This window comes from Vipera berus, assembly GCF_964194415.1.
Source record: "Vipera berus genome assembly, chromosome: 2".
In the NCBI taxonomy this organism is placed as follows: Eukaryota; Metazoa; Chordata; class Lepidosauria; order Squamata; family Viperidae; genus Vipera; species Vipera berus.
The window spans coordinates 137,399,699-137,427,539 of NC_138203.1; the positions used below are offsets into that span (position 1 = coordinate 137,399,699).

The 27,841-nt window shown below is 42.7% G+C and overlaps 1 protein-coding gene across 2 annotated transcripts in view; it reads left to right on the top strand.

The window, feature by feature from the left end:
* The window catches only part of AGAP2 (ArfGAP with GTPase domain, ankyrin repeat and PH domain 2), a 169,396-nt gene that overhangs the window by 117,029 nt on the left and 24,526 nt on the right, over positions 1 to 27,841 (top strand). For both annotated transcript variants that reach the window (XM_081316633.1, XM_081316632.1), the window contains exons 2-7: positions 17,656 to 17,714; positions 20,416 to 20,503; positions 21,270 to 21,355; positions 24,466 to 24,607; positions 26,092 to 26,226; positions 27,744 to 27,841. In XM_081316633.1, coding sequence (XP_081172759.1) covers positions 17,656 to 17,714; positions 20,416 to 20,503; positions 21,270 to 21,355; positions 24,466 to 24,607; positions 26,092 to 26,226; positions 27,744 to 27,841 — 608 coding nt within the window. The remainder of the gene's footprint in view (positions 1 to 17,655; positions 17,715 to 20,415; positions 20,504 to 21,269; positions 21,356 to 24,465; positions 24,608 to 26,091; positions 26,227 to 27,743) is intronic.

Sequence of the window (27,841 nt, forward strand, 5' to 3'; positions counted from 1 at the left end):
TCATGTGGCCAGCATGACTAGACACCAAAGGCGTACGGAATGCTGTTACCTTCCCACTGTAGTGGTCCCTATTTTTCTACTTGCATTTTTACATGCTTTCGAACTACTAGGTTGGCAGAAGCTGGGACGAATAACAGGCGCTCACTGTTACGCGGCACTCGGGATTTGACCTGCCAAACTGCCGACCTTCTGATCGACAAGCTCAGCGTCCTAATCCACTGAGGCACCGCTAGTTGCATTTTATTCAGCAAACCAAAATGTTAAACCTGCCATGGATTAACATATGGCCTAATCACATACACACGGATCACCACATTATATATAAAACCTCAGATATCTTTGTGCTGCACATGGAACCATATTTTAGCTCAGAAATGTACTTTTTTTTCTCGGCTGAAAACAATCCCTCTGCATTCTGAAATGAGTTGGCTCAATACAAAAGCTGTATTTGTTCTCAGTAATATGTAAGGTTCTTTAAAATTAAAAGTAGTATATTAAATATGTATTTCTATTACTTTTTGCTTATTTTAAAGTAAACATAAATATTCATTTAAAATATATTTAATTTAAAAGTAAATATTAGTAGTCTCACAACTTTTCTCTTTCTTCACTTTAAAATTACAATTTGGTAACAATTTTCAGAGATTTCTGAAGGCCTTACTTCTGCTTTAAACTCGTGGGGGGAGCATTTTACTAATTAATTGGTTTGTTGGATTTATAATCTTGAAGAGCTCAAGAAGCACATGCCACATTCTTTCTTCCAATATTTCACTAAAATATAATTGTGTAAACTGGGATGGGCAGAGTTACAGTGGGCGGTCTCAGTGAACTTCCAGAGCTGAGAGTGGACTCAAACCTAGATCTTCCTGGCCCCAGTTCATCTCAGGGCCATGCAGATCTCTTTGAGTATATAAGGCAGCAACATTATTCAGGAAAGAACAAATACGTATCTTTGCCCTAGAAATATAATATGAGCAAAGTAAAGTCCAAGTGAATCTTACCTCATGAACATACAGGAATCCCATGCAAAAAGTGCTGCAGGGGAAACCCTGATGCCCAAACTCAAAAATATTTGAGGGAATACATACAGGTATTCCTTGAGTTACAACCACAATTGAGTCCAAAATTTATGTTGCTAAGTAAAACATTTGTTTAGTGGGTTTTGCCCCATTTTATGACTTTTCTTGCCACAGTTCTTTAGTGAATCATTGGATTTGTTAAGTTAGTAACACTGTTGGTAAGTGAATCTGACTTCCCCATTGACTTTGCTTGTCAGAAGCTCACAAAAAGGAGGTTACGTGTCCCCAGGACACTGCAACCGTCACAAATATGAACCAGTTGCCAAGCATCTGAATTTTGAACACGTGACCACGGAGATGCTGCAACAGTTTTAAGTGTAAAAAATATTTGTAAGTCACTTTTTGCAGTGCTGTTTTAACTTTGAACCATCACTAAATGAACTGTTGTAAGTCAAGGACTACCTGTAATGTAAACTTTTTGGAGTACACAGATTTTGGAAAGTAATATTATGCTGTACTAGCTTTCTTCTCTTCTATTTTGCTGTTTTTAATGGAAGATATGGCTTTGTTCCAATCATACTTGCATTCTCTATCAATAAGAAGTCTATTATGAAAACACAGCCTAATTCTAAAGATCTTTATTCAGAAATAAGTTTCCCAGTAAGTGTGTACAATGGACCACTTAAAGTGGAAAATAACAACTGACTTTAAGGACCCATATGTTGCAGACAACCAGATAGGAAGCTGCTTACAAGACCTCGCCTAATGAGGTGTTCAGCTGCATGAGATTGGATGCTTTCTTTATGTCCCTATAAATGTTCCCCACGGAAGATATTTTTGGTTGGGTGCTCAATCCATATACCAAGTTCCATACATGAAAAAAGCCCCATGGACTGTATTGTGGTATCTTCCATACTATGTTTTTAACAGATGCCTTGTCTTTGTCATTGGAGAATACTATATAAAGTTGGTCTGGAGGTAGCAGAGTTATCCAAGCATCATTTAATCTGTCCAAATGTAGAAACAGTTTGTGAAACAGTTACAAAAATTAAACAGAAGCAGCAAATAATGTACATACGGGAGACTCCAGTGTAAACAGTATCTGCAAAAATAAAAACAAAAGGATTTGATTTGTATGATTGTATATGATTATATATTATATCCAGTCATTTTAGCACGAATAAGAAAAGACAAAGTCCTAAGAATCAAGTGTGCCTTACAACTTGCTAGGACTGGACTATATATATTGAACAATTAACAACAGTCTTTTCAGTACCTTGGAGAGCGCAGCATAGTTGAAATTCTCTTGTCCCCTCTGGATGTATTGCCAAACTAGTAAGAAGCAAGTTTGTACTAAACAAAGATGTATACCCTGCTAACAATTTGCTTCCTGGTTAAATTTCAGAAAGAAAAAGAGGAGAGGAGAGTCTGAAAAAGCCAAAAAAGAGGCTGTTTTACAAAAGAATCTAGAGATGTATTCTCAGTCATATGGTTTAAGATGTGGTGAGGGAAATCCTAGCGTAACTGCGATGACATTTAATAAACATCAGTTTAGAGTGATGTGTGAGCCCATCTATGGCTTTAGTTAAATATCTAAACTTCATTTTCATCAGACTGACAATGGTCCTGCAATTTGAGATGCTTTATTTCCATTTTGCAGCTAGAGAGATGTGTCTACAAGTAAGCAGGGTAAGGTTTGAATTTATGTGATTGGTATTTCAAATATTTGTATAGTCTTGCCTGGCTCCTTCACCTCTGGAAAGTGGACTTGGAATACTAAAATCTGGCCTCAAACAGGCATCTGCTTTCCTTGTCCTTTCCACATAACCCCCCCCAATTATGAGATTTCAAATGTTAGCCTCTGTTCCAAAGCAGCCAGTCACCATTCCCCTGTCGGGCCTTGTTGCCAGCTGATTGGGCACAGCAGTGGGAGCAAAATGATTTCTGTCTTCCTGTCAGCTTCCCCATTGATGTTGCTTATGGCAAGCTGGCAGGCAACCTCAGAAACCACTCCTCTTCTTCCTCGGTTGACTCATGAAACTGCCTGGGGGGGAGCAGGAATAAAAAGTCAAAGACTGCAAGGAAAGACTGGTCCCCATCCCAGCATATTCCCAAGAGTCCCCTCCTTCCAGTGGGGGAAAGAAGGCTCATACGTTGACTGCAGGCACCCCCAGTAAGTCCTATTTCACCAGCAGGCATCCAAGTCATTCTTTTGTCTTTTCCTTGCTGCCCACCACCGTTAAAAGATTTCAGATTTCAGCCTCAGTTCCAAAGGAGCCAATTGCTGCTCACCTGTCAGGTCTTGCTTTGCTTTGGTTTGGTTACAGGGGCTGGTGGGGAGGAGAGGGGCAGGGATATGGCCCTCCCATTGTCCTTGTGCCACATAATCATTGGCTTTCTAGAAAGTGTAAACAGAAGGTGCGGTAGCACTGAAGCAGCCAAAACTTACCCAAATTTCATTCCCACAGGAGTCATGGTTTCCAGCATTCTGTAAAGTAGCTCATTTTAGTTGCCTTGATTCAATAATTTCACCCAATTTTAAGGTCACAAACAAAAGGACAGGAGCATTTTAGTAATATGCTGTTGGGTCATTATTCCAGAGTTATTTCCTTACCATATTCCTCAATGCCAAAATGGCAAAGCTTCTAAGGTACTGGAAAAATATTAAAAATTCAAGGTGATATTAAGAGATATCTCTGCCTTGAAAGTAGACTATGTTAAGCCATATACTACACTCAAGGAGTTGACCACAGGAAACATTTTATAACATTTTATAGTATGTCATAAAATACTTTATGATAATTTTTATGTCATTGACGTTTTATAAAATTTGCCAAATTTCAATTCCAATGGATCCTGGATGCATTCTGTAAATTTCCCTATTTGAGTTATATTGGATGAAAATGTTTTGTTCTATGATGCACTGTTTTGCCCAGTTAAAGGTTACAGAGAAAGGTTTTGGTAGCATATAGACAGAGTTCAGTGGGAACTTAGTTCCCAATAAGGCTCTACAAAACTGCAGTTAATTTGATCCAGATAAAAAGTGAAGCGGACCAAGGAAATTGTACCAGCTTTGAGAACATTCTGCTTAATACAGCTACTTTACCTGATGTAAGCAGATTCATTTGTTACATCATAAACCTATATCACTGTGATGTCATGAACCTCTTAATCTGAAATTTGTCAAAAATCTACAGGACATTCATTTGAACTTATAGCAGGAGGTTTTGACATTGGAGACTTGGGTTACACAGTCTTTGGAAACTCTTACCTCTCTGCTTTTATTTTTGGTTGTTAAGTAACCCATCAATTGCTTTCTGGAGTAGCATAGCAAATTATTAAAAAGTTAATTATTGATTTTGTAAAATGGAATATCCCTGGTTAATATTATTGTAGTTCAATAATACAAAATCCATTTCAAGATAACGAGGAGCATTTCACACTATGATGAAATAAACTTGTGATATTTTGGTGGGGGTGAATTAAATTGGTGAATGTAGCCAGTCACTGCCCCCAATTAAGAGTGCATCAATTATATCTGTATGGTTGTTGCATGTGCAGTTGTTTTCTTTAAAAAAAAAAGATTGGTGGATTTTTTCCCTTTTGTAGTATTGAAAATCTTCTTTAGGACATTTTCCACTTAGTAATCTCACTGATCTTCACAATCAATCTCTTCAGCTTAGGTTGACTCTCAGGCCGTACATGTATTTATTTTCCATATTGGCCTGCTTTACTTGGCAGTCACCCACCCCTGTAAAACGTCCTCTGTTGTGTTTCGGCTCCTTATTCTCCACTGCTTGTATCTCTTAGGAAGCTACAACCACATAAGGACAATAGGCTTCCATCCTTCAAACAGAAGCCTGGGTACAATATCTGAATTCCGATGGCAGTATTAAACATGACATGGTTCTATCATCCACTGCTCCTGTTTTCCAGCTAATGCTTAGCCATACTTTATGGCAACCATATGGCTTTAGCAAGACAAAGAGACATAGACCAAGTGAAGAAATAAGAGACTGAGATCTGTTGTAGAAATAATATTCCCTGGACACATGTGGCAGACTGCTTTTGATGGCTTGGCTCCATCCCTTCCCTCCTCCAACCCCCCATTTTCTCCCTAGCTATAAGCCTCTGTCTGAGCAGATGTGTTCATCAGGATGAATTATAAGGGTGTAAAATGACTTCTTCAGTTTTCTTTTTGATCCTCGCTGATTGACAGCGGGGGTGGGGGGGGGAAAGAAAAAAGAAATCGGCCCCAGAGAATCAGTATGCAGCAAGCTTAGGAAGAAGAAAAAGCAGGGGGAGGGGAAGAATCTATTAGAAATACGCTTTGTTTTGAGCTCTCTGGCACCCAATCATACTTCTAAGCCTTTACAAACTGGCAACTAGCAGCTGTCAGCTCTAATCATCCTGCATAATCGACTGAAACTTGCACATCAAGCCGATGGGAAGGGCTGTGGAATGCGCTTGGCTCCCCAGAGTGTCTTGTGAGCCAGAGGGCACAGAGAACAAGGGTTCGGGTCCTGAGCGGATCTTACGGAGAAGATCTGTTGGGATTTCAATGGTGGCATGGCATGGCATGAGCTCAGCAACCCTTTACTGAACCCCAAAATCAGGGAAGTAACTTACTGAACTGGGAGTGTCTCTGGGCACCTGAGAATACAGTCTGGGTAAAGAAGGAGTGCTTATTTAAACACACACACACACACACACACACACACACACACACACACACACTGGGGGCATCTCCCCAGAGCAATCTCTGTGATAGTTCCCACCACATCAGCTAGCTCTTCTGAAGGAGTGGGTGGTCCCCTTTTTCATGGTATTTCAGAGGCTTGTCAAAAAAAAATCCTTGGTCGTTCTGGAAACCCAAGCTCTGGTTTTACAGGTATCCCTCAACTTGGGACCACAGTTGGGACCAGAATTTCCATTTCTAAACAAGGCAGTTGTTAAGTGACTTGTGCACGTTTGTATGACCTTTCTTTGTCAGGGCCGTTAAGCAAATCCTGCAGTTCTTAAGTGAATAATGCGGTTATTAAATAAATCTGGGGTCCCCCCCCCCTTTGACTTTGCTTGTCAGAAACTGACTGGGAAGGTCGCCTTACCCTGGGACACTGCAATTGTCGCAAATACATGCTGGTTGCCAAGTGCCGAATTTTTTGATTGTGCGACTGTGGGGATGATGTAACGGTTATAAGCAGCATTGTCGCTTCAGATGATCACTAAACAAATGGTTGTTAAGTCGGGCAGACTACCCCTACTGCAACGTTCCCCATCCTTTCTGGTGTGGCTGCGGTGGCAGGGGGGGCAGCGATAGTTTCGTGCACACAACCTCCTAGAGTTTCACATGCGCAAATGAAGCTTCATGCACACGCCCGCCACTTTGCATGGCCCGATTCCCAACAGGCCACAGACCGGAACCGTTTGTGGACCAGGGATTTGGGGACCCCTGCTCTACTGGATATACTTTTGCCTTGGTTATGTTGCTGTTGCCCTACACACTCCCTGAAATTCATATATAAAGAAATATGTGCTGGCCTTTGGCACTCAGTCATAATTTACCCACTGAGACTTAGGCAGAAGGACTTTCTAGTACACAGTTGAGACTTCCGAACAGGATTCTTTAGAAACTAGTTCTGCACTACTAAATTCTAACTCTGTAACCAAAACTATTTATATTTACTGTACAATAGGAAAATAACATTCCTAGAATCTTTGGGGTCTCTATTTCCTGACTTGCCTTAAAGGTTGACAAGTAACAATCCTAGAAGGACCAGGATGCCTATGGTGATAGTAACTCAAGTTTTGACCAGCGCTCAGTTTGATTACACAGTCTTCCAATATGAAACAGTATGGCAATTTAAAGTGCCAGGCATTATGTAAGCAGCATAAAATTGGCTTACCTGCACAATCTGACTGAGGTTGAATCTACCTGTCCTGTAAAAACATTGCAAGGAGGGCTGCTGGGTCCCCCCTCTGACTTAGGGTAAGGGGACATGAATTGTATGCTCCTCTTTTGGCATTTCTCAAAGCCATTGAAACAATCCAACTCCACCTTGCTTTTAATTAGAATTGATGGCCATCTTGGGTTTACAAATAGAATTTTTTTAAAAAAAAATATGTGTTTGATCTTTATTTCTTTACATTCTTGTTTGGCCCCCAGAATCTGTAGATTTTGGCAGGTTGCCCAAATTGTTAAACAAATAACAAAATGGAGTTAATATTTTCAGCATGGGCTCTGGAGATTTGTGGTGGCTGGATTAATACTTCACATTAAGCCAAAATAGATGAAACGCACAGGGTTAAATAAGTTGCAGCATTCCAGATGTTACTGAACTATAACTCCCAGCATCCTTCACAATTAACAAAGCTTCCTGAGGATGCTGGGAGTTGCAACCCAAGACTAAGCAGGCGCATCATGAGTTGAATACTACAGATTTAATTAAAAGCAAGAGGATAGGTGGACCTATTAGTAAGTAAAGAACTCAGAAGAAAAGTCTTAAAAACATTGATCTCCTTTGGGTCTAATCTTCTTTTTTAAATGGTAATTAACTTTTTTTGGAAGAGGAAAAAAATAAAAGCAAAGCATTGTATATAAACTGAGCGGTGAATAAATAATAAATAATACATTATTGTTTCTCAGCAAATTCTGGCTAGGGGTTATTAAAGGAAGTTTTGGAAATGGAACTGCTTATATCATACACCCACTCTCCTGTTGTGCCACAATTTGAGTGTCAACTGATATTGGAACTTGACTTTCAGAATCACAGATAAAATATTTCTTGATGTTTTAGATCAGGGATCCCCAAATCCTACTCTGTGGATCGGCATCAGGCTGCAGCATGCCAGAAATTGGGCCGCACAAACAAGCAGGCAGGATGGAGGCAGCACACAAAACCACGCCCCCTCCGGTCCATGGAAAAACCTTTCTCCTTGGAACCGGTTCCTGGTGCCCAAAAGATCGGGGGGGGGGGGGCTGTTTTAGATTATTAACCTGTTGAATCTGCTGACATAAAACATAGCAATGATAACCTATTGCTTTCTTAATAACATTGAGCCGACTGCAGTGAAAGGTTGTGGCATGCTGTGCAAAGCTACCAAGCAGTTGAATAGGCAGCCATCTTCTTCAATTCATACACACAGTGCCAAGACTTCGATGATTCAATATGTTTTATAGCTCTGTTTAAGCTGTTTAATGTACAGGAACTGCCACTAATCCGGGAAAGATGGACTAGAAACTAGCTACTTCATTCCTACTGGCTAGTAGGAACTCAAGAGTAAATAAGAGGATAATTAGTCCCCTAATGGCAATAGATTGAAGCCCTGCATATGCGGGCGATCACCTGCTGCTGTTTTATTAGTGAGATTCATATGACCGCTGATCTGAAATTTGTTCTCAAGTTTTCCCCCATCCCCAAAGGGTCCTCTTTCACTCCTTTGTTTAGATGTCTGCTTGTTGGTTTAAAGTGTGTGATTAACAAATGGGAGGGGTACTAAACTGGCAGCTTAAATCAAGACTGTCATCTGTGAGATGTCTCAGTGGTAGCTGATTTGTTTTTCTTGATTAAAAAAAAGGCCCTAGAATAAGATTTCCCCAAAGTGTAAGCAGAGATAGAAGCGTTACATCCTCATCAAACTGGTACCAACCCAACTCTGAAGCCCAGCTGCCAGAACTGAGCTGCAAAACTCTGGTTGAGTGCCAGATGCCCAGAATTTGAGTTTTATAGCAGTGCTTTGCTGCCATTTAGTGAGTGTCTATATTTCTGCAGCACAGATCTGACAGCCCTGTCATAAGGCAAGATTATGCCATCTGCCTCAGCAGGCAGGATTTTGAGGCAAGACCCGTTTTTATTTCTGTTTTGCAAAAGAAAGTTTCCTTCACTCGGTCATACACCACAAGTGCTGGATCTGAATTGCTCACTTGCTTGTCCTGTTCCTCTGGGCCTAATCCATAGTTTGGAGGGAGACAGTTGGTGCTGCCCCTTGCTGTTCGCTTGTTTGGATGGTGGGTGTTTAGAGAATGGAAGCAAGGAGAAAAGATGGTCTCTAAATATGGGTCTCAACATCAGTCTGGGAGTATTAATCCCCATCTCAAGTCCTGTGGGGATGCATTAATGAGTTGCAATTGCCAATTATCTCTGAACAGTTTGGCACTTTCCCCACAACTGGGAGTGTCATTTGGAGATTACACCTCAGAGAGCGTAAAGTCTTGGGGTATTTCTATAGCTTTCACAAGAGAGGATATTTGTCAATGAAAATAAGGCCTAAGAGGAATTCTGAGGCCAAAGGAGGCATATACAAAGAAAATGGGCATTTGTAAAACTAAAACAGTTTTGGGTACAGTCAGGGTAGATGTAAAGCTGATTGAAAGAGGCAACGCCACCCTATTTTCTAACCTTTTTAAAATTCACTGAAAAGGCAGTACAGTGAGAAGCTATTTCAGCCAAGCCTTGTCAGAGCAGTTAAGCAGCTTCGTTTTTGTGGCTTTACCTATGATTTTGCATTCATTTGGGGATAGTTTCCTTTCTCGGCTGATGTCCCGATGCCAAAATACAATATAAGCATTTTTTGTTCACTAAAGTCTAACCTCAGAACAACTTGAAGTAGGCATATCTTTGGCAGTTATGATATGAGCCAAACACACACACACTCAAATATCCTCCTCAGTTGCTAAACACTAGGGCTGCTCTTATCTAAAAAGGCCTTCCTGGCAATTTTCCACCTCTCTCACTCAGAGGAATAAGCAGGTGGCCTGGATCTACCTGATGACCATCTGGCTGGGAGATCTTTGATCTTCTTTCTTCCACCGATCTCCTGCACAATTTTGTGCTCTCTGTATTGGTGGGTCTCCTGGTACTTTTCATTGGGTTTACCTCTTGGTCCAACCCTCAGACCCTTGGTGGACTTTGCCCACATCAAAACAGCTAGCCAGCAAGGTCAGCTGTGGCAGAGAGCAGGCTCATTACAGGCTTGCATTACATTATTGGAGTGAGGTGGTGGGTAGGCAAGTTCATTGGAGTTTAGAGAGAGCACGTATTGAGCATAGTGCCTGTTCTGAGAAGATTGTCTCTTCTCGGCAATGATCGCCATGGTCACAACAATATGGATAGTCCTTGGCTTAGGACCACAACTGAGCCCAACGTTTCTGTTGCTAAGCAATACAGTTGTTAAGTTTTCCCCAACCTTACAACCTTGTAATAGTGGTTAAGTGAGTCACTGCAGCTGGTAAGTTGGTTAACACGGTGTGGTTAAGTGAATCCAGCTTCCCCATTAACCTTGCTGGTCAGAAGGTCACAAAAGGAGGAAGGATGTCATCCCCTGGGACGCTGCAGTGGTCATCAATATGAGCCAGCTGCCAAATGTCCAAAGTTTGATCACCTGACCATGATGAATGCTGTAACAGTCGTAAATGTGAAAAACTATCAAGTCTCTTTTTTCAGTGCCACTGTAACTTTGAATGGTCACTAAATGAATGGTGAGCAGTGGTGGAATTCAGCTGGTTTGCACCACTTCGGCAGAACCGGTAGCTAATTTTTTGTTGCCCAGGCCCAGAATGGACTTCCGGAAGTGGCGTCCACACAGAGAACCAGTTGTTCACCTATTTGAATCCCACCACTGGTTGTAAGTCAAGGATTACCTATACATTTACCAAAAGATGTACAACCCGCCCCCACCCCCACCAAATACTCTTTCCCAACCCAAGGGGGCCTTTGTGGGATCCCAAATCAGTACTGCAGTTAAATAAGAGGCAAGAAAATAGTGCTTTGCATTGCAGTGCCAATATACTGTTTGTTTGTTTGTTTGTTTGAAAAGAAACTTATAAAGAAATCGTGTGGGATATCTGATCGGCACTAAGGGAGGTAAGGAAGCATGGTTGGCTGGGGAATTCTGGGCATTGAAGTCCACCAGTCTTAAAGTTGCCCAGATTGGACACCTTTGCTGTAAAGGATTTGGCAAACCCCTGTGGATGCCTCAGAACTTGGAAGGAAAATGAGAACAGGGCTCCCCCAAAAACTCAATAGAAATGAACTCTGCACTGTGTCCTGATAGGAATCGCAGTCCTTGATTCTCCATATGTATGGTTGAAAGAGTAGAGCTGTATCCTTGCACAGAGAACTACGGAACACTGCAAAGGTTAAAGGTAAAAGCTTCCCTGTCCAGTCACATCCAGCTATAGCTCATCTCCGCTTCGTACTCTTAAGGAGCCAGTGTTGTCCAAAGACATTTTCCAGGGCTGTAGGGCTAGCATGGCTGTACGCCAAAGGTGCACAGAAAAGGTGTTACATTTTCACTAGTTAGTTTACTCGTATTTACGCACTTTAAAACTGCTGGGTGGCAGGAGCTTGGGCAGAAACGAGAGCCCACCCCGTTGCACAGCTAGGGCATACAGTAGCTATCTAGATAGAAGACCAACTAACTTCTCTTCCATTTAATTATTCTTGTTCATACTAGTGGAAATGCCATTTGAGGTGCCCTGGACCGGAAAACATGGGGAGCTAAGCATGGGTTTTGCATAGAAATGTATTGTCATGGTGATCTAAAATGATAAACCGTGTTCCAGCTTTGCGCAAGCTACTGAGCAATATTCCTTTCACGGCCAAAAAAGGAAGAAATAAAGGGTGGGGGAGAGGGAGGTTGCCATGTGAGTTGTCCCCATCACAGCCTACCTCTTTGCACGTTTGAAGTTCAGGTTTTGACGTGGCATCCCCAGAAGAGAGAATATTGTGACTTTGAGAGTGTGTGGTGGGGGGGGGCGGGATTGCTGGAGGGACAAAGCTGCCAGTTCCCTCTCCATCCTGCCTGCTCTTTGCTTACATCATAATCTGAGAGAACAATGTCAGCCCCTGGCAGTCACTCCGAAGAGACTCGTGCTTGAGTAGGAACTTTTCTTTGTAAGAGAAGTGTGGACTTTAGTACAGCTCTGACGGTGAGTGCTTTCTTTGTACAGACACTTAACGTTGCTACCAGCAGTTTCAATTCTAGTTCCTCATCTATCCTAGTTCCTCATTTATCTCTCAGCCCCATCAACAGAATAACTGTATTCAACCTGAGTGGTAGTTTGTTTTTTTTTACGCAGTGCCTCAGTGGGTTAGGACACTGAGCTTGTCGATCAGAAGGTCAGCAGTTTGGCGGGTCGAATCCCAAGTGCCGCGTAACAGAGTGAGCGCCTGTTACTCGTCCCAGCTTCTGCCAACCTAGCAGTTCGAAAGCACGTAAAAATGCAAGTAGAAAAATAGGGACCACTCCGGTGGGAAGGTAACAGCGTTCCGTGCGCCTTTGGCGTCTAGTCATGCCGGCCACATGACCACGGAGACGTCCTCGGACAAGTGCTGGCTCTTCAGCTTTGAAACGGAGATGAGCACCGGCCCCTAGAGTCGGAAACGACTAGCACGCATGTGCGGGGGAACCTTTACCTTTTACTTAATGTAGGAGCAGGGTACTTTAAAGCATTTAAACCAAATAAGAATTATGCAAATGATATTTACTGGTTTGAAGCAACATAAACAAGATGATGGAACATGTGGGGATGCCTAAATCAACCTCTTTGATTAGAGGAAAAAACCAACATCTACATTTATGGCTGACTGAGAAACCCTTATAGACTTTTCACATAAAACAGGGGGGAAAAACGCACATGTGGTTTTTAGGTTTAATGGTTAGAAAAATCTGAATAATAGAGTGAGTTCTCTTGTGTAATCATAGAGTAAGAGATAATTTTGTAATTGCACTTATATTTGCTGCAGAGGAAATCAGAAGCTTTTTTTCTGTTTCTTTTTCTTTCTTTGTGCACTTGTTCCTTTTTTCTTTCTGTTTCCCTTTTTTTGCTGCTTTTAAAGGTAAAGGTAAAGGTTCCCCCGCACATGTGTGCTAGTCGTTTCCAACTCTAGGGGCCGGTGCTCATCTCCGTTTCAAAGCCGAAGAGCCAGCGCTTGTCCGAGGACGTCTCCGTGGTCATGTGGCCGGCATGACTAGACGCCAAAGGCACACGGAACGCTGTTACCTTCCCACCGGAGTGGTCCCTATTTTTCTACTTGCATTTTGACGTGCTTTCGAACTGCTAGGTTGGCAGAAGCTGGGACGAGTAACAGGCGCTCACTCTGTTTACTCTTTATTAATTTGTGTTAGTTTTGATGTTCTTGGTAAAACTTTCAATAAAGAAATATTTTAACAAAATGAAGCACCATTAAAATGGAAGACTATCGAATTCTCAAAACTGGGGTTACTAAGTTCCAACTTTTGCTTTCAGAGGTGACTGGTAGGGCGGAAATCTTCACTTGTCAAAAGATGGGCGTGTGTGGCTGCTAGAAGATAAATAATAATTATGATCAAGAATGATTCTAAATCATCGGTCAGTTCCTGTATACGTTGTTTTCTCCAAACTTGTGGGCTCCCAGAAGTATTAGGCTCTCATAAGCTATAGCCACAGTATAGGTACTGATGGCTAGGAATAATGGAAGTACAAATCCCTAATGTGCAGGTCATCGTGCATAGGAAGGTTGCATTAAGGAAGGGTGTGGCTGTGTGTTATCATCATATTTGGGGGGAGCGAGATGCTCCAACCTGGGTGTAGAATTACATTCCATATCCTGTTTCAAAGTCAAGTCACCTTGGAGTAAGCTTGACTCTTGGTGAACTGTATACATGGAGTTTTCTTGGTAAACATGGAAGTGGCTTCCTGTTGCCTTATTTCAGGATGTTGTTTTGACTTCTGACTCTCACTCACAGTCCTGGATGGCCCCATCCAGGTATTAACCAGAGTCAATCCTGCTTAGCTGTCTAGATCAGCCAAAATCAACAAGGCACACAAGCTAATTGGGCTTTCCTTTCACTGGACCTGCCAAATAATTTGGTGGGTCAATAAGCTAGGAAAAGAAAAAAAGCACTTTTATTGTTGGTATTGGTGTTAAAAATGGACACTTGACCCGCCAGTGGGTGTCAGGCAGACAGGTCAAATTTGGAGGGGGTTTACATTGCTTCTGAATAAGTAGTAAGTGATGCCCTTTGGGGTTCTGTAGCAAAAGACCAGCAGGGTCTGCACTCTTGTCCCCTTTTCTCTTTGGTTACCTTGGTGATATGCAGGGAGCTGTTGCTAAGCAACAGTTTCAAGTTAACACAGAGAGAGAGCAAAAAAAGGCTTTAGCTGTGTTTTTGTGCATGGCCGTCTGCATTTACCTTGATGCTCAGATGCACAAGGTAAGGGCAGTTCAGTCAGAGAGCCTTAAAACCAGGATTCAAATATAGAGAAACTGAAGGAAAAGAAAGCGTTCACTACTTTTCCCACCCCAGTGTGTAAGGACATACCGGTTTGGAAGGGGGAGAACTGGTTCATATGTTACAAATTGTGCTAATATTCCCTACAAGTGGCCATGTTTTGAATGTGTGCTGGCTTGTAGTCATTTCTATTACCATAGCAACTTCCATTCCCCTAGAAAGTATCCCTCAGAATCCTGGTTTTAAGGTTGTCGGTTTGTCAATGCAGGTCCCTTGTGAGCATTCAGATGTCCAATATAACAGTAATCAAACACATCTTCACAGGAGACCACAGACAACAGACAACCATTTCAATGCCAGAAATATCTCACTGGAAGCAATATTTTATACAAGGAGGCTGGAATAAGATTTCAGATTTGATTCAATCCATTCAGTGAACTCATACTTGTCGCAGCTTCAATCTAAATCACACTAGGTTACCTCAGAAATTTGGAAAGTATCAGGTATATGTTCTGTGTAGTTAGGTGTATAGTGCTGTGTGCAGGGAAGAGATTTCCTTTGCTCGACAACTCAACTTCCTTTTGATCAGGCTTCCTTTGAACTTGTCCTGTTTTCAGGTCTCATGTTGAAGTTAATTCTTGGAAGTCAACTTGGTGCCAATCTCACCTTTTTCCTCTTATGATTTAGGCATTCGGTACCTTGTCATGAGAATTCACATAGCAGCCTTGGACAAACATGGATCACAGTCTGGTTCTGCTGTTCCCATTTCTCCAGCGCAATAGCAATAGCACTTAGGCTTATATACCTCTTCACAGCCTTCTCTAAGCAGTTTACAGAGTCAGCCTAAAAGGTAAAGGTAAAGGTTCCCCCGCACATGCGTGCTAGTCGTTTCCGACTCTAGGGGCCGGTGCTCATCTCCGTTTCAAAGCTGAAGAGCCAGCGCTTGTCCGAGGACGTCTTTGTGGTCATGTGGCCGGCATGACTAGACGCCATAGGTGCACGGAACGCTGTTACCTTCCCACCATAGTGGTCCCTATTTTTCTACTTGCATTTTTACGTGCTTTTGAACTGCTAGGTTGGCAGAAGCTGGGACGAGTAACAGGCGCTCACTCTGTTACGCGGCACTTGGGATTCGACCCGCCAAACTGCCGACCTTCTGATTGACAAGCTCAGCGTCCTAACCCACTGAGCCACCGCGTCCCTAATAGAGTCAGCCTATTGCCCCCAATAACAGTCGGGGTCCGCATTTTACCGACCTGGGAAGGACAGACGGCTGAGTATCCTTGAGCTGGTCAGAATCGAACTGCTGAACTTCAAGCAGCTGGCAGGCAGCAGCAGTAGCGTGCAGTACTGCATTCTAACCACTGCGGCACCATGGTTCAATCACCAATATAGTGTCCAGCCTGCTCAAACCTTGGCACATTAATGTTTAGAAATAAGGACAGTGTGGTCTGAAAATAAATACAAATGACCACTTAGCCCAGACTGCACGTAACCCCAGCTGACAGAAAGATGGCAAGAATTATAATTGGTTTTTTAAAAATGGCTAGGAAGTGAACTTCAGTGACCTCAGTGGTTGCAGTACACTCTTCAAAGTGTATTTTGCATGCAGAGAAGTCTGCAAGTGGCAGGGTGAGGCTGGTCTATTTCCATTGCTGGAGATCTTACATGAATATGCAAATAGCGGAGCCATGTTGCACAGATGTTTCAGTGAATCTGGAAAACAGCATGGACGCACGCAAGCATCCATGGTTACGCGATGGGATTTTGCTCATTGGTTCATGTATTTTAAATCTATAAAGCCTACTGCCCTCCAGATGTTCTAAACGCTATCATTTCTACATCTTTTACAATTAGCCACGTTGGCTATGGCTAATAGGATATGACGTCTGAATTATCTGAATCAAATTGCTTACCTTGACAGATGAGAAAACACAAATCTACATGTTCAGTGCTGATAGGCAAACCGATGTCTGCATGCTTTTTTTTTCTTCCTTCCTTCTGTTACTAATTTCTAAAACGAGTGATCAAGGTGAAGAAAATTCTGTTTGGGAGCCTATGTTGTCTGACTCCTAATCCTTCTGCAGATTTGTTTTAGTGAGGAAAAATAGTTTGTGTATGCTCAGAGACTTCCTCTTCAAGCTTAAACAATTTAAGGAACACAAATGTAGTACTGAGATCTAGTTAAATTTAGACATTTATCCAGTGGTGGGATTCAAATATGTGAACAACCGATTCTGGGCCTGGGCAACAAAAAAATTAGCTACCGGTTCTGCCGAGGTGGTGCGAACTGGCTGAATCCCACCACTGCATTTATGTGATTGTTCCCCCTTCTATGTATGGCAATTTTTTCTCTTTGATTTGCTGTTATATCTATTGCCTCTTTATCTCCCCACATACAATCTCTTGCTCTGCATAAATGTCAGAATTGGCAAAGATCTTTCCTTCCACCCCCCAAGTGACATAAACTTTAGACATAAACTTTATGCATGATTGACTTGCGAGGCCGGTGTGTTGTGCAATTAGCTCACATGGTGTAATAAGATGGAGGGTTTGTTGTCAGTGTGAGTTGGGGGTGGGGGCATGAAGGGAGGCTCAGCCAATCTCAGTGTATACATGGTTGTACTTTGACAATAAAGGTTCATTCAAGTGACTGAATGTTTTGGAAATTTGGTAAAGCTAAAACCTTGGCCACCAACAAGGAAGTAATAGTCCAGATTTGTCTCTCAGCAGCTTTTCCAAGGTACCGACACAAACACCTGCCTCTAGCTTCACTTTGTGCATTCCCTGCCACTCAAACCTCTTCTTGAGAGGACACTTTATGCCCTGTTGAGTGCATCCTTTTTCTCTGACGCTTGTCCCAGGAACACTGGGAGGGGGTTGCACGCCCAGTCGCAGCTGCCTTTCCTGTCCTTCCTGGCCCACCGAAAGCAGCACAAAGAACTGGCTGTTGTGCGTGGGAGAGCTGAAGGGTTGTCCCCGTAGAGCAGCTGACGGGACATGAGGAGAAGGACCCCATTGCTGCGTTTCTTTTTAGCATTCCTGCCATCACACTGAGCCCACAACCAAGTATTTGGCCGTGAGTTTCCTGCCTGCTCTTCGAGAGCTATAAAGATGTTATTTGACTCTGTGTGGAGATCAAGAGGGAATAGCCTGTCGTTGGGTGGGTGTTGATGGGAACGCAGCGTCCCAAGTGTGAACTGCGGAGCCAACATAGTTCAAATTAAAATTGCATTTTACGGTGATTGGGAACTTGCTGGGTGAGTGCTGACAAACACTATTTTCTGAAGCTTCTTCTACCTGCAGTGTGGGAACAACCACAGCTGCCTCACACAGCTGTTGTAGGAACTGTGGAATTATACATACTATTTATTATTAATCTATGTCTATGTCTTTTTCCCCCCTTCCTTTTCTTTTTTAGAGGCTGTGGCAAATAGCCAAGAATGGACTCTTAGCCGTTCTATCCCTGAGCTACGCTTGGTGAGTTTGTTCCCCTTTGTTCCTAACTGGTATCTGACTTGTGGTGCCACATGTTTATTCCTTAAACTGCAGCTCTTCAGGACAAGAATCTGTCCTCTGAGGTTTTGGTAAATGACCATTCAACTTGATGGATTTAATTCAGAAATAGGACTCTCTTTGGAAGTTGACCTACAACTCCCAGAAGACCTGGACAACAAGGGCAATAGTGAAGACTGCTGGGAGTTGTATTTCAGCAGACATCTAGTGAGATACACATTCTCCAATCTTGGCTAAGGAAGTGACACAAAGCACTATCTATATCTCTTGATCATCTATCTAATTCTGTCTCTAACTATCATCTGTCTGTATCTGTCATCTATCTGCCTATCACGCTGATTCTCTAACGCAGAGGTCTCCAACCTTTCTCTCAATTCGCGGACTGGAGGGAAAGGGAGGGGGAAGCATTTTACACACACGCATGCACACACACACACAAACAGGGCTGCGACCATGCACAACGCAAACGGGGCGGTGCTAGTGCCTGCATGACACCCACTAGCATTTTCGCCGTGTGATGCCTCATTTTTGTCACACGGTGTCCTGTTTTTAGCACTCTGTGCCCTGTTTTCACCGCGGCAGTGGTGCTAGCGCAAATGGGGGTGAGTGCGTGCACTGACCAGCCTATTCCGTGGCCTGGTAGCCAGCAGGCCACGGCCCAGTAGTGGGCCGTGGACCACAGGTTGGGGACCTCTGCTCTGTTACATAAATGCTGAACTAACACTGATTCTAATGCAGGTTGTCCTCGACTTACACCATTCGTTTTGTGACTGTTCAAAGTTACATATAGCAGCACTGACAAAAGTGACCTTTGATTATTTTTCACATGACTGTTGCAACATCCCCATGGTCACATGCTTAAAATTCGGATGCTTGGCAAATAGCATGTATTTATGATGGTTGCAGTATCCTGGGGTCATGTGATCACCTTTTACGGACTTCTGACAAAGCAAAGTTAATGGGAAAGCCAGATTCACTTAACAACCATGTTGCTAACTTAGCGACTGCAGTGATTCACTTAACAACTATGACAAGGAAGTTAGTAAAATAACTCACTTAATAACTGTCTTGCTTAGCAATGGAAATTTTAGGCTTAGTTGGGGTCGCAAGCTGAGGGCTACTTGTAATTAAATCTGAAGTAATTGATACATAATAGTACTTTTGTAGCTGGTTTGTCCTCAGAAAAGAATGATGGAATGGGTAGACAGATGAGCGGGTAGCAAGCATTGCTTCTTCTTTAGACTTTTCTGTTTCCTGTGCTGCTTCTTATCACGCCTCAAAAGGAAAGGATTGAAGAACAGGATCTTTCCAGATTTGATTACAAATTGATTCAATCCTGGATTCATGTTAGGACTGAAGCTTAGGCTTCCAACAGTTTTCCACAAATATCCTTGCATCACACAGCTTATTAAAATATGCTGTACAGTGCATATGGGAATGGAAATATTGTGAATATCAATAATAAATAACAGCCAGTTGGTCTAGTCTAGTGGTTTAGGCACCAGGATAGAAACCAGAAAACTGTGGATTTTAATTCTGCCTTAACGTGAATGCCTGGCTGGGTGATTTGGGGCCAGTCACTCTCTCTGAAGTTACCTCACCTCAAAGGATGGCTGTTGTGAGGCAAATAGGAAGAGGAAGGAGTATGAGATATGTTTGCCACCTTGAGTTACAGTATTTATAAAAATAACAAAGGCAGAATTTTTTAAAAAATCTAAACAACAATAACACTGACCAGAATGAAAAGATTTGCCTGTTGGGACTTCCCACTCTTTTTTTTTCACTTTTATAATTTTATTCATTTATAACATAAACTATGAAAATAGAAAAAGCAAATAGTAAGGGAAAACAATAAGGAAAGGGGACAAAGAGAAGTGTGGAGAAGGGGAGGGAAGAAATAAAAGGCGTTGACTTCCCACTCCCTCTGTTCCAGTAAAATAAGGCATTAAAATTGAATCTCAACTTTTTACATTTATATAGTAGTAGTCCAATCAGTCTAAAACCTAAGGTCATAGTGTCATTTTTCCCCACCTCAAGCACAAAGTCAGAAGTCATTTCCTAGTAGGAACAAAAGTACTTTCTTTTATCAAAACAGTCAATTTAGCCATCTCTGATAATTTCATCAGCTTTTGTAACCATGGTGGGAATCGAAACATCCTTCCATTTTTGTGCATGGAGCAGTCTTGCTGCCATCACCATATATAAAATCAGAGTTCCAAATTTTTTTTCCCCAAGTCTTTTTTCCATTAGACCCAGAAGGAAAGTTTCTGTTTTAATCTTTATATTCACTTTTAGAATTTTCTGCATTGATGTATGAATCCCACTCCAGTATTTCTTTCCTTTATCACATGTCCGGGACTTCTCATTCTTGAGAACTGCAGACGTGGGGATGAATTTGGGGGTGAAGAGCAAAGCCCCTGGGTGGTGAGGACAGCAGGTCCTAAGGCAGCCTGCTTTGATCTCAGATCACCCACTGGAATTGGACTGCAGCTCCTGTCACTCCCAACCAGCATAGCTACAGGCCCTACCCATGCTGGCTAGCAGTTGACCTCCAATGACTCAATGAAGAGCATGGAAGTTGAAAAAAATGCTGCCTTAACAGCTCCAAAAAGCCAAGGGCGGTGAGCTTCATCATGAAGTGACTTGTGTTCTTCAACCTCCACAGGGTGTTCTTGGTACCATCAAGAGTGGCAAATCCGCCCTGGTTCACCGCTACTTGACTGGCTCCTACTTGGGCCTTGAACCTGCAGAAGGTGAGTTCCATTACCTCTCCCCAAACAAGCGTCCTTCTCTGTGGCCAAGCCTTCATTCAGCCCCTTGGGATTTTTCTTTTCCTCACAAAGCTCAAACACTGGGAAGCCCAAAGAGGACAGAAGGAGTGTGTGAATGGGGAAAAAAATAATATCTTGTATTTAAATATGGAATGTAAAAAGTTAGAGAAAGCCTGCAGGATACCTGGACTCTTTCCCACCTATTTAATAGAGGCAGAACTCTGGGTAACATGACCAGGAGGGAGGCGGGTTTGAAATGCTTCCCTAGAGATAGATGCTCCCAGGGATTTGATTTTTTTTTTCCTCCACACCTTTTGCCTGATTCTGGCCCATTTTTTTTAAAACTCGATCTTTCTTTCACTGACTTTCCCCCTTTCTTCGGCTTTGGTTCCATTCTGTTCTTTTGGGGAGAGAATTTCTGCTGGCAAGCAAGCAGGCAGGCAGGCAGTGAGGCACATAAGCGTTCTGAATCTCTTTGCATAGTTTCTTCCAAATATTTCATTAGGTTGGAAAGAAAAAGAGGGGGACAGCCAACTTCCTTTTCACTCTCAGCCATAATTGGCTCAGAGGGTGATTTGGGGTAATTTATATCAGCTCACCCCTTCCTGGCTGGGGACAGGGAAGGGGAGGGGGCGGAATTGAGGACGGAGCTATACGCCTCTTGCCCTGAGCAGCTCTCAAAGGAAAAAAATTAACGTAAATCTAATAAATCAATGTAGGCATAAATATTTCGCCTTCTATTTTTCAGGGGGCCAGTTCAAGAAAGAGGTGGTGGTGGACGGACAGAGCCATCTGTTGTTGATTCGAGAGGAAGCTGGGCCACCAGATGCTAAGGTACAAGACTCTCACTGGCCTAAAGTTTGCAGTAGGCCGAGACCGTCCTAGAGCACTTTAGTAATTTGTGAACAGTTGCAGCTGAGCCTGCTTTAAAATGGCAGGAGTTGATTTATGGAACAAGCTTATTTTGTTGTAGCAATGTTTCCCCCTCACCCAGGGACCAGGGAATTGTAATTCTGAAGAGGGGAAACAGATTTAGTTTGAAGTTTACAGCTATGTTGGCCAGGTTAGAATGTGCGTACTTAGACCTGGGTCGTCCCATGAGCTATCTTGAGTAAAATGAGCTTCTTTAGCTGGCTAGTAGTTAACACAATCTTCCCCATGAACTGCAACTCACAGTGCCCAAGCTATCACCCCCTGAGTTAGGGCAAGAAGACTCTTCTCAATCCAAATTGTAATGAAGGGACAACTGTTGCATGCAGGAAGGTCACATCTATAGAAATAGATTGATAGCTGTCTTCTGTGGGCTGCTTCACCTCACCTTTAAAAAGTTCTCCCCCATTTCAGCAGTTATATTTAAAATTGAATAGAATAACAGAGTTGGAAGGGACCTTGGAGGTCTTGTAGTCCAACCCCCTGCTTAGGCAGGAAACCCTACACCATTTCAGACAAATGGCTCTCCAGTCTCTTCTTAAAAACCTCCAGTGTTGGAGCATTCAAAACTTCTGGAGGCAAGTTGTTTCCACTGATTAATTGTTCTAAGTGACAGGGGGGGGAGCCCTTTAATACCATGAGAAGTTTTTATAATTTTTTTATAAAAGGAATTTTCAGTACTGCTCATAAACATTTCAACTGCAAATTTGAACAAAATACAGATAGCTCTTGATTTACAACCATTCATTTAGTGACTGTTCAAAGTTATAACGGCACAAAAAAGCTAATGATGGGTTTGCACACTTACGGTCGTTGCAGCATCCCCTGTGGTCAAGTGATCAAAATTTGGCCATTGGGCAACTCTGCATATATTTAGGACAGTTGTACTGTCCTGGAGTCATGTGATCCCCATTTGTAAGCTTCCCAGCCAGTTTCTGAGAAGTAAAGTCAATGGGGGAAGCCAGATTTACTTAACGACTGCACGATTCACTTAACAACTGCAGTGATTCACTTAACAACTGTGGCAAACAAGGTTGTTAAATGGGTTCAATTCACTTAACAATAGTCTTGCTTAGCTAGAGAAATTTCAGGCTTAATACAGCATTGATTGTAAGTCGAGAACTACCTGTACTTACCAATCTGGGAGTCACAATGCAGGGCTGTGGGCACCACAGAATCTGTCAAGTCTTAGAATGAAGCCACAACCTCCTACAATTATTAGATTAGAATTAATTCGAAACAATTACAATGGTCCAAAATCTCACAAAATCATTAAGTCTCCTGGTGATGGAACCTGGACCTGAAATGTTTGTTGTCACCTGTCAGTGAAATGACTGCCCACACTTTCTATTTAGGACCAGCCCTATTCTCAAGAGAACGAAGAGGCAACCTTAGGCAATCGGTGCTGGGATATAACAAGGTCTTAAGTGGATAGCATTCTGTATGCCTCATGGTTTGCCTTAACTGGAAGTAGAGTTCCTGGTACCTTCCAGATGTTTTGGACTCCCAATAGTTTGCCATTAACCATACTGGCTAAGGTCGATAGACATTGGAATCTGAAACATCTGGAGTTTGCTTACTGCTGCTGCCCTAAATTAATTTATTTTGAGATATCTCCACTCTGCATGCATGGAGACCTCTAGAGGTATGCAGACCCATTTGAATTTTTTCCCCCTTCAAAAAGTGGGAAAATTGTGGAATGATTTATAGATCTTCACTGTGACCTTTCTGTATCAGGGTTTTTCAAACTTCTTCATGAGGCATAGATGTAGTGACTGAAAAGCCCTTAGTCTCTCATCGAAGCCCATCAATTTCTTGCAGAATCCTAGGTTCTGTGAAACACACACTTTGGAAAATTCTGATCTACATCATAGCTTATCTTATCTTTTCCAAAGCATTTCGGTGGGATAAGCTGGAGGTGTTGGGGGCCATGGGCTGAAGTGTCTGGTACAGGAGGACACGCACATTCACTCCTCCACCCTACAGATCAGACTTTCAGCCCAGTAACTGTCTGCCTGTGTGTTTCAAGCAGCTGTTCTTTCTCTCAGCTTGCTTACTACTATGGTCTGGGAAAGACTCAAATTATTCATAGATGGAAGAATCTGGAAATTACAGCCCACTTGAAATCCTGGCAGTTCTATCAAAAGGCTACCCCATGTTTAGCTTGCATTGAAAACAAGCTCTTGTCATTGCAAGAGGAATTCTGCGGACCCAACCAGACTTGATGGGACCAGCTATGTCTGCCGTTCGGTTGTCTGGCTCATTCATGTAAAAAGAAAATATGGTAGAAGTGTGTCTGGTTTTCTTTCCAAAAGAGAGTGTGAGTGAGGGGAGCCCATTTATCACCCCAACTCTTATTAATCAGCCAGGCTAGGGCAACTGCAAATAAGGAGAAAAGGAGAAGAAAGGTTTCAAACCTCTTACCATGCACTCCCTTTTAATTTAAAATTGGATATCTCCCCACCAGCTTATGGACAAACAAGCATGTCAGTATATAAAATCAGTGTCAATTAACTCCCTGCAGCACTAATTGTGGGAATCAAGAAATAAAAGTTTCAGAAACAAAAGAAATAACCAATTTGGTCCTAGTGGTTTAAAGTGCTGGACTATAAAATAAGAGACTGTGAGTTCTAATCCCGTTTTAGGGATGCAAGGTGGCTGGGAGATTTTGGGCCAGTCATTCTCTCTCAGTCCAACTCATCTCACAGGGTTATTGTTGTGGGGGAAATGGGAAGAGGAAGGAGTAGCAGGTATGCTGCCTTGAGTTTAATGTGAAAATAATAAAGGCAGAATTAAAATGAATAAATGCTTGGCTTGATGTAAAGTACTCAAATCTTTATTTTTATAATCTCTCTTGTTGGGGAGAGTTTGGACTCAGCATCTGTCAAGTTTCCGACGTATGGGCTTCTCAAGCTTGTCTCATTTCCAGACCTATTCTGAGTGAGGAATAAAGACAGCTTTAACGGAACTGCCTGGTACTGATCTCTCCCATTTGTTTTTCTTCCCCCTTACAGTTTGCCAATTGGGCCGATGCCGTCATCTTTGTCTTCAGTCTGGAGAATGAGGCCAGTTTCCAAGAGCTGACTCAGTTCTACGGGCTTCTCACCAACTACCGTGCCGTTTCCGACATGGCTCTTGCCCTGGTGGGCACTCAGGGTGAGTGGTGGGCACTCAGGGTGAGTGGTGCCTCTCTTTAGGAAGTGGACTCTGAGGGCTGCAGAAGACGTTGAGGTTAAAGGAAGCAGAGCAGTTCCGTTTAAGCTGTCTTTATTCCAGCTGGGAGTTGTTGAAATAAAACAAGTCAAATCTCCAGGTAGAGAGATTCTGTGGCCTTGGTTTTCCGCTTTATTCATTACTAAGTCAATTGTTCGTCCTTTGGCTCTTCATTGACTGTTTGGGTTACAAAAAGAGTGGATGATTCCCCCCCCCCAATCCATTCAGCACCTACCTTTATGGAAGAGCTATGGAGTTCTGATCTGTGTAAAGAACAGTGAAGATGGATCCAAGATGCTACATGGAATTAATGCAAAGTATGATTTAGTAGAAAGATAGGGCAAGAGATTAGGTACTATTAGCATGGGAAATGAAGGCCTCACATCATAATGGACTGGATGTGTAGCTGAGCTCCACTGAATGAATCGTTAGAGTAAAGTGCTCTGCAGTGCTCTGTTTGTACTGTATTGCTCGTTCACAATTGGCATTATTCCCTCGTTCCTGGAGAGGCACAAGTAGTCTTCTGCCAGGGTGCCCCAGAATGATGAAGCTGCTCTCCGGCATTATTTAAATATTCTTTTCTTAATTAATCAATTTACAGTTCTATTTTAAAACACTTTGAAATATGTGCCATATCATTATATATTGTATATATATATATATATATTGGTTTCCCCCTTGTGCTAATTATGGATAGCTCTGTACCGCAAAGGTCTTTACTCATGTTTGATCACTGGAAATCCCTGTGTAGTTTATGAGGTTCTATTAGGTGATTGCTCTACATTCCACTCATAAAAAGGAGTGATCTACCTCCATTTCCTGAATGTTAGTACAGTAATAGAATACTGTATGTAGATTCCTGACTGTTCTGTAGTGGGATTATAGACCTCACTTTGATCTAGGGATTCCATTTAGCATTCAGGACATCTGCAGCTACTTAGCAGTGACCCAGTGCCCTACTATTTTCCAGACACTGAAGTGGGTTTGGTAATGCCTTGTAAAGGCTTTAACTTGGATCCCTTCCAAAGAAGCCAGTATGATCCTTCAAGGCAGACTGCATAGAAGCAAAATTAAGTCCAAACAGGTTTATTATTTCTAGGTCACACGTCCACCTGTGCCAAAGTGCTGCTGACAAGAGCTGGACTGGAGTATGGAGGCACACTGAGTTCAGGAACCAAGAGGGAAAGCAGAGAGCAGTAGAACAATAGCCCGGCGGAATACTTTGAAAACTCATAGCAGGGATGGGCCAGCAGGCAAAATATGCATCTCATTCATGAAAAGCAAATGCATGCTGTCCTTTCGCTGGTTTTAGAGCATACTCTGCAAGATCGCTTGAAGAAACCTCTGTTGATTACACTGCATTTCTTTCCACTTGAAACATGGAGGGGGGGATTGTTTTTATTTATTTATTTATTTTTTTCATTCAGACAAAATCAGTGCCAGCAATCCACGTGTGATTGAAGATTCCCGAGCCCGGGCTCTGTGTACAGAAATGCGCCGTTGCCTCTACTATGAGACCTGTGCCACTTATGGGCTGAATGTCGACCGGGTCTTCAGTGAAGGTGAATATCTTCCTAGAATGTATTTTGAGTAGATAGCAGTGGTTAGAATGCAGTACTGCAGGCGACTTCTGCTGACTGCCGGCTGCCAGCCGTTCGCCAGTTCGATCCTGACCGGCTCAAGGTTGACTCCGCCTTTCCATCCTTCCGAGGTGGGTAAAAATGAGGACCCAGATTGTTGGGGGGGGAGGCAATAGGCTGGCTCTGTAAACCGCTTAGAGAAGGCTGTAAAGCACTGTGGAGCGGTATATAAGTCTAAGTGCTATTGCTATTCCTAGAAGAGAAGGAGGCCAGGTTGTATTTCCTGGCAATAAAAACAGGGGCATGTGAAAAAAGCTTCCTTCCCAGCATACAAACTCTGCGAGGAGTATGGAAAGTATAATGTGTCTTTAATATTTTACCCTTGATGTGACAGGGTCCTATGGTCTGCTGCAGAAGTGATAGATCACGTTAACAAGGCACACACGGCCCAACAGTACTTGCACATTTTCTGCCTCTTTAGGTTTTTCTCTTGGTGTTTAAATTTCTGCCATCCATTAGTTTAAGTCTGTACGATGGGTTTGGGATGCCACTCCTCCCCCCCCCACCCCCCCACCCCCCAAAGGATGCTTGTTTTGTTATTTCTAAGGAATTGCTTCTTACCTTCTAAGCCCGGGGAAAGTTCAATACACAGGATACAACTAGACTGTGAGATTGTGAACCTGACCTAGAGCTGCTCCTTCTTCTCTTCTTACTCTTGTGCTGAATTTGCACTCTAGCGGCCCCCTGAGAACTATCACTTTCAGAGGAAACGCTCCTGTCATAAAATATTGAGACAAGCTGCTAATGCTGTACAGGTGGGGGCTTCAGACTGACAGTTGCAGAGATAAGACACTGTAGATCAGTTACTGGCCTGCGTAGGGTTTCATTCCTGCAATGGCAGTTCTGCTGTTTCCCCGAGTGTTTTTGGTTTCAGAATGTTTATAAAGCGCAAGGACAGTCAGCTTGATATTGCAAAGGATATGAGACTTGCGTATTTATGGTATAACCCAGGATTGCAGGGAAGAACATCTTCAGAATGTGTCTATGTGAGTGAGGCTAATCACACTGTGTTTTATTTTAACCTGAGCATTATCTTCCCATCAGGGACTTTTCACAGAAGGACACATATGATCCGTCCCACGCGTATGACTGTGTTCTCACATACTTCCCTCTAGTACAAGATCACAACACATTGAAGTGATAATTGCTGGATTGGGTTCACAGAGTGAGTGGGTTGAGTACCAACAATGTGTTCAGTTTGTGACCAGGTTCTTAAGGGGGAAACAATTATGGTTTGTGCAGAATCCTTATTCTCTTATGACAGATCTCTCCATTACTCTTGGATGGGGCAGTTGAAGAGCCACCATTTGACTTTCCAACATCTCCATCTCTCTCTCTCTCTCTCTCTCTCTCTCTCTCTCTCTCTCTCTCTCTCTCTCTCTCTCTCTCTCTCTCTCTCTCTCTCTCTCTCTCTCTCTCTTTTTCTCTCCCCATTCCAGTTGCCCAGAAGATTGTGAACATGAAGAAACAGCAGCAACTCCTCGCCTCCTGCAAATCTTTGCCCAGCACACCCAGCCATTCAGCAGTTTCTACGCCG